This window comes from Lichenostomus cassidix, chromosome 1 (assembly GCF_008360975.1).
Source record: "Lichenostomus cassidix isolate B80296 chromosome 1, HeHo_3.0, whole genome shotgun sequence".
In the NCBI taxonomy this organism is placed as follows: Eukaryota; Metazoa; Chordata; class Aves; order Passeriformes; family Meliphagidae; genus Lichenostomus; species Lichenostomus cassidix.
Genome location: NC_139479.1, coordinates 30,279,429 through 30,292,584, shown reverse-complemented (window position 1 = coordinate 30,292,584; position 13,156 = coordinate 30,279,429). Strand labels below are relative to the sequence as shown.

Below are 13,156 nucleotides of genomic sequence, written 5' to 3'. Positions count from 1 at the left end.
ATGTAATATGTTTTCCCCTCATGTACAAGTGATTTAATCTAAAAGAAAACCAACAAATATTTTGACCATTGTTACACTGCTTCCTAGGTAGAAAAATAATATTTCAGGTAGAAGTGATAGCATACCTGTATCACTTGTGTTTTGAATTACCAAGCACTGGAAATTGTAGGTATCCATGGCAACGGCACATATATAAGTATGATAAACTGAAGTATATTTCTAGGTTTTGGAGAAGTGGCCTGTTACCTCCAGAAAATATTAATCCTATGAGTTCACACTACCAAAGTCACCAAAAATTAGAAATCTTAGGTAATCAGATTCTATTTTTGATAATCTGTTCCTGTGTCAAGGTGGCATTATTAACACTAACACTAAAATATTTTTACTACGAACACGCAAATGAATTCTGAAAACTTTAAAACATTAAAGTCAAAGCACAATGCTATTTGAGTAATATTCTGGAGGAAAAAATATCTCCTCTAAGTTATACCAAAGAGAAATGACACTATGCTGTAAATAGTGTTTGGCCACAGAAGGGGTTACAGAGAGAGAATTTCTGGCAAACCTGCACCTGTCTATGGATGCTATTTCTACCACTGTTCCATTTCAGTGTCTATGGCTGCTTCGTTTTTACTGCCCTTCCCTCTTGTTTTAATCTTAAACAGACAGAGATACTATTTTTTACATTTAATACTAAATATATGTGTATACATGCAGGCTGAGGTCAGCTGATCACTAAAAGCATAAATGAGTGCTTACTCAGCATTTCTTGCGCCATGCCAATGTCATATTATTCTATGTGTACTGAATAACAGTATAGGGTTACATGCCAGGAAATGGTTTATGTTACAATGCTTTTAAGTATTTTCCTGTAGCAATAAAAAAATACAAAAAAGCCTGTTTACAGGTGTATTCCATATGTCTTTACTGTCTATCACATTTTGGATCATAAACGCATTTTGGAATAGTATCTAACCTTGTTTGATGTAGAAAGCAAATTTGTAGCTGCAACTAGTTTAATATCAGGAGTCAAAATGCCCTCTAAAAGATAGAAGTACCTGGAAGACTGGTAACAAGTTGCCCTCTGATAAAATCATCCACTTCTTCAGGTTTTAAGTGATACTGTCCATCTGGTTTTGCTTTACGGGTTGCCATTCTGGCCAGCAGAATATTGGAACCTGTAAAAACAACCAATTAAAGCAACGTCTATGGTAACTTCTGTTGATTATCAAGTAAAATGCCACAGTTTAACACACAAAATGCAGAAAGTACAATCAAATTCTTAAACTTACAAAGAATTGGATTAAATATATTCATATACATTTGCAGTGTCTACTTTCAAATTATCAGCCAGCAGTAGTTGCTATAACACCAGTGAAACTAGTGGTAAGTGCAATTGCAAAGTTTATAAGGGAAGAATTTTGGTTTCAGTCATGAATTCCAGCTAGTCTAACAAGGGACTTCACACACTTACATACATGTATCGGTAAAGGTATGTACACATACTCAACTCTGGTATTAATTAGGAACAAAAAGAAAGGAGAAAGGAAGGAGCCAAGTAAAAACAAATCAAGGAAGTCTTTTCAGATGTGTGATTTCCAATACAATATCTACTATAAATCACACAAATCTTTGCTTTCAGTACCTTCTAATAACTATGCGAAATCATGTCACCCTGTAAACTCTTACTGCTATCTCCATTAAGGAGCACAATCTGTGCTCATTTTTCTATTTACTGGATAAATACAGAAGCATTTCATAAAAATGAATGCAAGAGTAGAATTTTAGCATAGTGTTCAGATAAGGACACTTCTCAAAGGAGAAGTGATACCTGGATGGGCCATTCACTTAAAAGTTGGACTTGATCCTTGCGGGTCCCTTCCAACGCAGAATATCCTGTAATTTCTGATGTGGAAATTCTATACATTTTTACTTAATGCTTTCCACTTATGAAGATTTTCTTGCATTTTTATTCACACTAGTTTAATGCAAATGGAAACTTACTCCACAAACACTGAGAGAGTTTCAGCAAATGTACACAGCTTTGATACATTAACAAAAGCAGTCACTACTTATAAAGAGAAATGAAGTTACTTACCCATCCCAACAGAAGCTGTGCATTTAGTCTGGTCTTTGATTTCGGTGCGGATAGCATTCGCAAATTCATCAGGAGTCAATCTGGTCTCTGTAAGGATTTCAGTGATATCTACTAGTGCTTCATCACAACTGACTGCTTCGATGTTGTGAGTATAGCTATCAACACAAAGTAAAGGAGGTGAAACACCAGCAACAGCTCACCATCTGTTAAAACAAATATGTAGCAAATAAAGTCTTCCCTTTTGCGGTGGCATTTCCCTGCCTATTTTGTATCACACATCACTTAGATATTAAAAATGCTAAACCAGCAAATTACAGTCATATTACTAATTTAGGACTAATTTCAACATGCTGGTTTTAAAGGTACTGCTGGAGAAGGAGCTGAATATTTATTTTTCATTGACAATAACAAATTTCCAGCTTTATTTCAAATGCATTTTAAACCAGAACGTAGTTTTTAATGGATGTTACTCTAATAACCTGTTCTTAAGTTACCCAAAAAACCATCTTTTGGAAGGATCTCACTTCTAAGCAGGGATCTGTTTACAATTCACAGCATAAATTGTAAAAAAAAAATTAAAAAAAAATCAACAGTGTCTGATTTGGAAGTCACATGTTGTTTACAGGATTTGACTTCAGGATAAAAAAAATGCTCAGAAGCATGGTGCTTAAAGTAACAGAAATAGTACAGAGGAAGTATTACTACCTCAAATAGGAATAGCTTCATTGAAGCTAAAGAATAACATGGGAGATGAAAATATAAATTGAAAAATTGCATTCAGCAGTGGCAACAAAAATATGCTTGATAACCCTACCACAAAGATCATGTAAACAAACAGCACATTACCTTGCTAGTATTTCATATACTGTCTGTGCAACTTCTTTGTATGCATCAAAATCATATGAAACTGCTTGAAGATTTGGACACAACTTTTTTGCTTGGCCAAAAAACATTCCATTCTTTATGCCAATTTTTCTAAAATAAAATAATTAAAAAAAAAACCCAAGTAAACACAGTGCAAACTTTTCCACAAATCAATAGAGAGTATTTTCAAATGAATTATTTCTCTTTTCCCACAGAAGTAGAAATAGGAATTCAGTCAACAGGTAACAATTTATTATGTTAAAAAAATAATTGCAAATAGAGTATTTGAATTAGCTGTGCAATATTTAGTCATGGAGCATGAACCATCTGCCTTTAGGAAAATGCTAAAGACAAAGATTACAGAAACCACTATATGTTATTTTCTGTTTCAGATTAAAACCACACATATATATTCATATTAAAATGACACACCTCTCGCAACTGAGGTAATGAGATCTTATCTTCCAAGGTACAAGCTTATTTAATTAGGCTCCTGCAATGAATAAACTCTTTTTGAGATACAAATAGAAGCTTGCCTATCCTAGCAAGCCTGAGAAAGGTTCCAATGAAGAAATGATTTCTGTAGTACTATTTCCAACAGGGAAAAACCCCTGCATTTCCAATACTGTGCTTATATTTATAGGATTTATTACATATTATAAACCTTTATAGGTTACATGATTGGAGATGGTCAGCAAAGTCTGCAAAAATGGTTTTAAGTTCAGTAGTCACACCTCCTGTTTAAGTAAAACCTTCAGAATGTGTTGCTAATTCTATAAAATACTGCAACTTTGAGTCAAAGACATGAAGGTAACATGAACTCAACAGTAGCTCAGTGAAAGGCGTAAGGTTTCTCTTATTGGGCTTTATTTCAAGTTATAGGTAGGTTGGGTTCAGTGCTATTGAGCAGTGTCTACCAAGGTGCAGCATCCACAGGGAAGACCTTCTGTTAAATCCTAACAACCTATATAATTACAACTTCTGAACAGAAACTTCTTCTCTAGATAAATTTAAAGACACAACCAACCACTATCTTTGGACAACTTATGCCTATATGTACGAGATTTTCAAGTGAACTATTGGGTAACTTTTACCTACCTGGCTTCATAACTACAAGAAGCTATTTCAGCCATGGACAGAACAGTGAGATTGTAGTCAGCTCCATTCATATGTGTGGAATCCGGATGCTCCCAGACTGAAGAGTCCAACGGATCTGCTTGAAAAATAAAATTTTTCTTTACATTATTCTTCCTAAGAGTTTAACAGAATAAATGCAAATAAAATAAAAACTACGGATTTTATTTTATGTAATTTCTTATCTGTTGAGGATAAGGTTCTTAATACTGTACTGATTTATATTATGGTTCAGAAAAAAAAAAAAAAGACCCTCTTCCCCAGTAATGTCCCTCTGGATAGGTCTGTACATACTACTGAGAACAATATTAATAGAAAAATGGTGTTTCTATTTTCCCCCAAATTACTAGACAGCAGCTCATTGGTGACTACGTACATCATACTGTAAAATAAGAACGATCTTAGCTTTAGTGACTATAACTAGTGATCAAACACTTGTGGCTAACTGCTACAACCATATGCTGCCAACAAATACAAGACACTCAAAATTATTTACCAACTGCTTGATTAAACAAGAAGACACTTAGCTATGTTTCTTTTTACAAAAAGCACACCCACCACCAGAACACTGAAATGTCCTACAGAATATAAATCCAGTTCATATAATACTTAAAACTATTTTTCTAATAGTCTAGATAGCACAAAGTGATTTTTAAGAAGTGAAATAACCAGAATGCCAATTAGTTTAAACAAAAAACACTAGCCAGAAACGTATACTATATTTAACACTCTTATGGGGATATTAGCTGACAAAACTTCTGCTTTTACTTGCTAACAATTCTCTTTTTAGGATATGTCAATTTCTTTCACATATCACCACAAACTTGTCTTGGATCAAAATGATACAATTACAAATATTGCAACCCCAGACTTAAAATGAGACAGACCTTTCCTAATGCTGTAAAACTTTACTACATATTCTTCTACAAATTTTAAAGAATCCTCCAGGCCCACTGTGTACTAGGTACTAGCCAGAATTCCATGAAGCTGAATAATGGAAACAAGCAAAAGGTTTTCTAATACCTTCTATTTGGGTTTTCACAAAATGTAAACCTTGAAATAAATTACTAGATGCAAAAACTACTATTCCCACCTAAACTCCCATCAGAATCAATACGAGGCATCATACAGATAAAAAGCTTCTATTTAGTTAAAATGAAATCCACTGTGCCGTTCTGTTTAACACCATACACCTCTGTGATGTAATAAACAGAGAGTTTTCTTCAGAGTGCCACAATGCCTGATCATATTCCACAGTACTAACAGCTTACACATCAACAATCTGACTAAAAGAAAACGTGGTGCTATGTGCACAAGTAGCTATCAAAAAAGAAAGTGGTGTAATGAGTGAGTGGAGATACCAGGGGTAGAGCCTGACTCATGTGGAAAACTGCTTTTATTCAGAATTTCTCCTAAATTCGTGCATTTTTTCATTTCTTAAATATTTTAACTTATGATGACCTCAGTAAGTTACCTAAGATGCCTGCAATTGAAAATTAGAGCAAAATTATGCCCCAAATAAAGATAAGAATGACAAGAACAACTTCTTTAGTCCATGCCTTCCTGTGCCCTGGCCTGAGATGATGCTGTCATCTTGTCTATCTTCACTGGATTCGTCGACTTTTTCCACATCGCAGCAGAGCAGATCCCCCCATGAGCTGATGGAGCCACTTCATGTGAAATTCAGGGCAATGCAGAACACATTGTCCGCAATGGAAGGCAAGGTAGAGAACCTCTCATCAAAAGCTGGGAAACTAGACAGGCACATGGTGAATGTGGAGCAACGGATGGAGAAATCAGAGGCCAGGACCCAAGTCTGTGAAAAAGAAATCGCTGAGAATAAATCTGTGACTAATATGATGGTTAAAATCTGCTGCTCTTTAGAATGAAAAGGGAGATTGTAGGGTTGAGGGAAACGAAGTCTAGAAAACATTCACATCTTGGGCATCCTGGCCATGGAAGAGACCCCAAACTATGAATCCTGATTAACATATGTTAATCTTTTATCTTTAGAACATGAATGTTAAAGATGGCATGTATGTAGAGAAGTAATTTCTACTGTCTAGAAAGCCTATCTCCAATCTGAGGATTTAGGGCGAGAATGATATCAAGTTTTTAAATTTAAAAGTTATGCATTTTTGGATGAATTAATACAAGAAAAAGAAAGTATTCCATAAAAGATTGAAGATTCTATTGACACTAGATATTGGTCTAGCAATGCAGATCAAAGTCAGGAACCAGTATCACTAAAGAAGTAATTAAAAAAAAAAAAAAAAAAAAAAAGAAGTAGCTGAAGCAGCAGAATTCAGTATTTGGTCAAAAGTGACTCATAAGAGTTTGGGGTTTTTTGTTTGGGGGCTTTTTTTTGGTTGTGTTTTTGTTGTGTTTGTTTGATTTTGGGTTTTTTTTTTGAGGGGGTGAGGTGCTTTGTTTCCGTGGTTTTGGCTGGTTTTTAATTTGGGACCTTTTTTCAAATAAGCAAGACCTGGAGAAGGCAAAATCAGAGAACAGCCTGGAAAGTATGAAGCACCAAAACCAGAAGTGGGTTCCATGTTGAAGCATGGACATAAAAATATGCTCATATTGTAAGTTGCTCCCAACTACCTTTCTATTTCATTTATATAACATGTCCGCATTGTGTGTGTTTTAACAGACTAATTTACCATTACATATTTTTGATATTTTAGGAAAAGCATTTTTGCATGTAATACTTGTGCCTACTGGACCATATTTCCCTCTGGCATGGCACAATTAAACACATGCTGTGAAGTGTGTCACATACACTTTCTAAGACACTGTGATGTCTGAGAAGCCTAATCAGCAATTCCACCTTTTTATCTAAGACCATAACTAACTGTAATTTCTTTACCCCAAAAGGAAGACAAACCATGTACTTATGAGAAAATGCAAGCAGAAACAACAGTTTTTTTTTTTAAATTTGTAAAATGATTGTACATGGAGATAAAAATAAACAGAGACTCAAAAATATTATGAACTACAGCTAATGAAACAGAGACTATAAAAAGAATGTTTGGAAAAAAATCCTTTTACCAAAACAACAGGCTGCACAACCAGCCTACATCTCAAGAAAGAAAGAGCTAGCTGCCTGCCTGCATGCAAGCCAGTTGAGACTGGATGCTGAAGTTCAAGAAATGGGTGTGTGATATCCAGAAAACGCTGCCACAGTAAGAAGCTGAGCTTGTTATACAATGAAGTTGAGATCTGCTGTACCCTTAAGCAATAATTACAGAAGAGATAACACTGAATTTGTGAATGAAAAGAACATGCTAGATATCACCTACACTTCTGTAATTCAACCATCTAACTCTCCAAACCACTCAATTGCATAAAGTCACACCCTTACCCAGTTCAAGGTCCTAATAAAAGTTAGGAAGTCACTGTATAAACTGAACTACCAATAAATACTTAAAACACAAGCTCTACTACAGAAAATCTAATGCCATAAAGACCACAGCTATCTTTTTCTGGAGCATACTGAAAAGTCCTTAAAAGCTTTAAAGGCCAGTGGGTTCCACAAACATATATTCTACCTCAGTTTTGAAGTGTTCTTGAACTACAGCAAAAAAGCCAAATGAAATGGCATTACTTCCACTAATACCTTGCTTCTAAATGTCTTAAAAAACTCCAACGCATGCCAATTTACAAAGCACTAACCTTTCATAAACAACCATGGAAGAACAACATGTCTTTTCCCTCCCCTCTTGTATCACCAAAATAAAACACTGAGGTGTAAACTTTATAACAACAGTACTTACTATCCCAAGTTTGGTGAAAACTGCATATACAAAGGGCAAAGGAGAAACTCAACTTCCAAATTGAAACCAAAATTAAATACCAGCTACCCCTTGTATATGCACTTTTTACCAACCTTGTGGTAAAAATTATGCTTCAAGATGATTAAATAGATTGCTGCTGGCCACTTAAGTTGCCAGTGTTTAGCAATATACTTTCTCATACTAAATTCAGTTCAGGCAGTAAAATAACAACAATAATAATAAAACTTGTTAATAAAATTCTGTTTTATATTGGTACACTACTACTTGAGGACACAAAAAGTAACAAATATCTAAATTACTGCAGGCAAGCATGGAACTCTCAAACTACAACAGATGTCCTGGTTTTGAGGAAACAAAATATTGAACAAACAGAACTCATGAAAATTGCACAGACTTTCCAGAAACCTAAAATGCTTTAAGGACCACCCAAATTAACTCATTGTGCACAGATATTCTACATACACAACTCAAAAGCCAACTTCAAACAATCAGCTTCTCACTGGTCATGTGCTATTGTTTCTTTTATAGAAAAAATCCCTGTAATAGACTTTCAAAATTTATTTTGTACCTTCTCTATACTCGATTTACTGAGAAAAAAGTGAACCTGGACAACCTGTATTTATTTCTCATTTTAAATAACTACTTAACATTCTTACAGTCAACCTCAATGAAATTGAGTAAACCCTAAAATCATTCTAACCTAATTTACTCATACTAAGCAAAGATAACAAGAAGCCAAAGAGGCCTGTTACTACTGAGGCCACAGAGCAATCATGTCGTCCAAACGTGTTTCTTTTCTGAAATTCCCCACATGAAAGAAATAAATTTATCCATGGTACACTTTATCAATAATTTTAAAGAAGAAGTCTTCTATAACAACAGTTGAAAAACATACAGACAGACAGACTTATCTGTACCTGCTTTGCCATTCAATAGCTTTTTCTGGTAATATTGCTGCTCAAGCTGGGGGTTTGCACCAGGGCGCAGCGGTGCCTTTCCTGCACCTCTGTTACTAGTAACAGCTACTGGCTTTCCTGTGGAGAAAAAATGCATATACTTACAGGTCAATACCTGTAATAAATGTAATAACTTACATTTTAATAACAGCACAATTAGGATAAGATCGTAAGGACTCTTAATTACTTTTTATAGTTTCTTTCAAGCTTAGATGCTCTTAAAGCACTAAAGAAGGAACAGCTACAAAAATGACTTGGAATTGCGGCAATGAATCTGTTGTAATTGCAGTCCCATGTAAAGAAGAAAAGCTTTTTAAGAGTGAAAATACAGCCATACTAGTTTGTCTTTAGTAACAAATATAAATGGAAGCTGTGAAATTTCACCAACGACCTAATGATTCATTAGTTTGAGATACAGCAAACACTGGACTGATTTTAAATACTTATTAGCTTCAGTAAACCAGAAAAATATATACATGCCAAAACACTTAGTTCCACTTAGTTAAACTGCACAAACCAAAACTTTTAGTAAACTTTTGTCTTTTTTGTAATATCAACACCTCCATGGTGTTTCCAAAGGAAGCTAATTTGTGTACTGAAAGTTCTGGCAGACTTCTGTGGAACAGAAAAAGTATTTGCAGAATAGTCCTTCGTTCTCTATGTTCCAGTAATGGAATTTGAAACTTGGCAGGAAATCAAGTTTTAAAGAACCAAACATAGGAGTACCTTTGATACAGTTGCTCCTGCCTTAGGACAGAAGAGCAACAGAACCACATATACAGCTTACTCTTTCTCAAGGTCTGCGATAGCTGGGAGTGTGAGATGGTCACCACTGCACCAAGTCTTCAAACTTGTGCATCCCTGAATTTGAGTGTTTGCATAGAACTAGGATCTCCATTTCTGAATGGTACACTTGTTAAAAAAAAAAAAAACCCACCAAAGTTTGCCGAGGAGCTCCTATATCTTATGGATGATCACACAACTCAGACTTCTAAATGTCAACTGAATTGTTCATCCTACAAGTCTTACAATATTTCATGTGTAAGAGCTTAAAGAAGAAAAGAAAGGAGAAGCAAATTTCCCTTGAAAAATACGCATCAGGCAGAGACAATTCTCAGCCTTGACCTTTCCACTTTTCTAGTTAAACAAAGCTTCTTAAATGACTTCTGGAAAATTATTAGGATGTCCTGGTTTTTGTTTGTTTTTTTTAAATAGACAGTGCCCAAACCCCACTTTTGATACATCTGAAATTAGGCTTCCAATTTCTAATACGGTAGATTGAAATCTCAGTAAGGTATGTACAATGTCACAGAGAACAGTTACTACAAATTTTACTTCTCTCTTCTTACTTTAGATACTGAAAGGAGATAGCAAGGAGAATTCCAGTTCTCTCTTCCACTTGCTTTTGGATTGTGAGAAAGTAAACAGGAATATGAAAGCTGCATGGTCTGACTACTGAAGATGCAAGAAAAAAGATTAATATGCAAAGTTAATTTTGTAATTGTGCAAGTTTTTTTTTTTTTTTAAGGCTTAACTGAGTAAACTGTAACATACAATTAAATACTGACCTTTGAGATCTGGTCTATTTCGGATAGCCACAGACACAAAGAAGCAATCCATATCCACGTGCATTATACAGCTCTGTGGCTTGGCTGAGCTCGCAACAGACACATTACCTAGTGTGAAGATACACCAATAGAAAACTTGAACCCTAATTTACACACTTTGGTACTACTCACAGTCGTCAATGTCTACTATCAAGTTTTTACCACCTCTAAACCATAAATATTTTTGCTTCGTCTCACCAAGAAGGTAATTACTCTGAGAAAGGTAAACATAAGCAGTACATAAACAGCCTAAAAAAACAATTAACTTAAAAGTTTCTATTTTTTCTTTTCCCAAAATTAACACCTTCTACCTAATAAGTTCCCCGAATCCAAGGAGATTTAATGCATGTTGTTGGCACTGGATCTTAATTTCACTATGTTAACACTGACCAGGACAGAATTTTACTCCTTTTTGTTCATCAATTGAATACTGCTATAAAAGACAAAAATACAAGTTTAGCTGCACTAAAAGCTACCATTATTCTTCATAAAACACACCACAATTAGTTTTAAAAGTCCCATGCAACTGGATTTTGTCATTGCTGTATTTATATGCATGCAAACATTCAGCAAAGATGAGCAAGATACCTCCACACTGAAAAACTTACATGCCTAAAACACTACAAATATTTCCTAGAAGTTCAAGTCTGCATGTCTATGCTGCTGACCTACCAAAGGCGGAAATACCTAACACAAAAAAAAATTAATTTGAACAATGCATGAAGTGTAACAGCGAAAAAATACTTCAATACATCAAGTGAACTGTTCCACTTAACATCTGAGTTAATTACTGAGTAATCAGAAAAATATCCTCTTGGTTTTAATCATTTGCAATTTAAGCTCATTCTTTGAAAATAAGGACTGTCTTATAATGGATGTATTTACAAATCAAGCGATCAGTTAAGGAGCTGCTACTTGTCAACTGAATCACAGGCATTAACTATTTGAATACTCTAGGCCAAATCAAAGAGAAAATAAATATATATTAGCTTATACCACATTTTGATTAAAACAAATACACATTAGGTAGTTCATAAGCTAACATGTTTGATAACGGGGGTGTCCTAACACAAACACAGAATCAGTTAATTTATTATCTAACAAATTTTTTGATGTGGCAATTTCTCATCAAGCATATTTTCATATGATTACAAGTGAATAATTTTACAGCACAGGAGTCAGAATCTCTTTAATGGTACAGAGCTAACCTTTTAATTTAGTAAGTCTGTAAACAAGAGATTCTAAAGATGCAAAATATTTTACCTGTTGTAACATTTTGACTCTGATGAATTATACATTTTTTTCAGTTCGGCCCTTGATGCAGTGACATAAAATATATCTCTTCAAGCCAGGTTCAAAAGTCTCATATGACACTACTAACCCACTTTAACATTCCCAGAGCTATATAAAACTCTTACAAACAAAAAAAAATTTAGATTTTAACTCACATCCAAATGTTACTCATCTTTTAAATGCTCATGCTGAACAGTAAGGTTTTTTCTTCCTTTTTTCCCCTGCGGATTTTCACACAGCAACTACAGACTTGTGTATTTAGATATACATAGTATTTTTCTCACTTATCAATCCACATATCTTGGTAAAGTCAGGAATACTATTTCTACAAGGAGGAATTGAATATAGACCAGAGTATCACATTAAGTAACATTCTTAGTTAAAAAACCCCAAAACCAAAAGCAGCTGGACCCATTAGTTTTCACTGCATCAAAGTCATCAAGTTGTTCCAGATAGTCTGACTATAATACGAATACTCAATACTAAACTATGCAGTCTCATTTGGACATTTAATGTACAAAGATATAAGGCACCTTCTTAGCATAAACCTTCTTAAACAAGTATCTACCTGTGTCAGTTTTAAGTGCAGACCTGCCTGCTTTCCATTTTTTTAATTTTTCCCTTCCTGGAAAGACACCGCTGTTTTTTCTCTGCAGGCTGTTGACAAACTCTGTCAGTTCACACTTCCACGTTGATATATGATGCAGTCTTGAATGTGAATAAAAGTCAGAAATAAAACTACAGTCTGAAGGTTTGGACACAGTTAAGGAAGCTGCCTTGCTAGGAGCAGATACAGAAGTGCTTTTTGTGCTTGAAGGCCCCTGAACAGTAGAGTGGTGAGCACCATTTATTTTAGCATTACTGTGCAAAAATGAAGAAGATGAGGATGAGTTACTCATAGTCCTGTGTGGACTCCATGAAAAGTCTGTATTTTTGTTGCTTTGCTGCAACTGCTGCGTTGTGCAGTCTCTAAAGTCAACCATGCCTTTGTCAGTCTTCCCCTCCTCCTGCACAGGGCCTGGAGAGAACCTGCTGGCAACACCGTTGCTGGAGGCCACCAAGCAATCCTGTGTTTTTAAGGCACTGGTAGAAGTGTGTGTGTGTCCATTAAAAAGGGCAGTGCTGTCTTTACGAGATTGAATCCCGTTTTGTTTCCGTATGGGAAAAATCTCCTCCAGATCTGTAAATCCAAAATCGTCACTTTCTTCTTCCTCTTCTTCATTCCAGCTGCTTATTCCATTGGGTGTGATTTCATTTTCCATTTCATACTTTTTAACATGATTTCTGAAACAGATACAATAATTAAATACCATATCTTTTATAAATAAAGGCACATTACAGGTCATTTCAAACTTTTCCTTCTTAATTGTTCATCAGTTATATCCCCAAGACAGTTACCCCAAATTC

General features: G+C 35.0%; 1 protein-coding gene across 5 annotated transcripts in view; it reads right to left on the bottom strand.

Moving 5' to 3' along the window:
- REV1 (REV1 DNA directed polymerase) overlaps nucleotides 1-13,156 on the bottom strand; it is a 58,741-nt gene that overhangs the window by 19,017 nt on the left and 26,568 nt on the right. For 4 of the 5 annotated variants that reach the window (XM_085054899.1, XM_085054880.1, XM_085054906.1 and 1 more), the window contains 7 exons: nucleotides 12,318-13,033; nucleotides 10,418-10,525; nucleotides 8,811-8,927; nucleotides 4,061-4,178; nucleotides 2,945-3,073; nucleotides 2,099-2,253; nucleotides 1,059-1,178 (listed from right to left, as the gene is read on the bottom strand). In XM_085054899.1, coding sequence (XP_084911025.1) covers nucleotides 1,059-1,178; nucleotides 2,099-2,253; nucleotides 2,945-3,073; nucleotides 4,061-4,178; nucleotides 8,811-8,927; nucleotides 10,418-10,525; nucleotides 12,318-13,033 — 1,463 coding nt within the window. The remainder of the gene's footprint in view (nucleotides 1-1,058; nucleotides 1,179-2,098; nucleotides 2,254-2,944; nucleotides 3,074-4,060; nucleotides 4,179-8,810; nucleotides 8,928-10,417; nucleotides 10,526-12,317; nucleotides 13,034-13,156) is intronic. The other variant, XM_085054891.1, reaches the window with a different exon arrangement.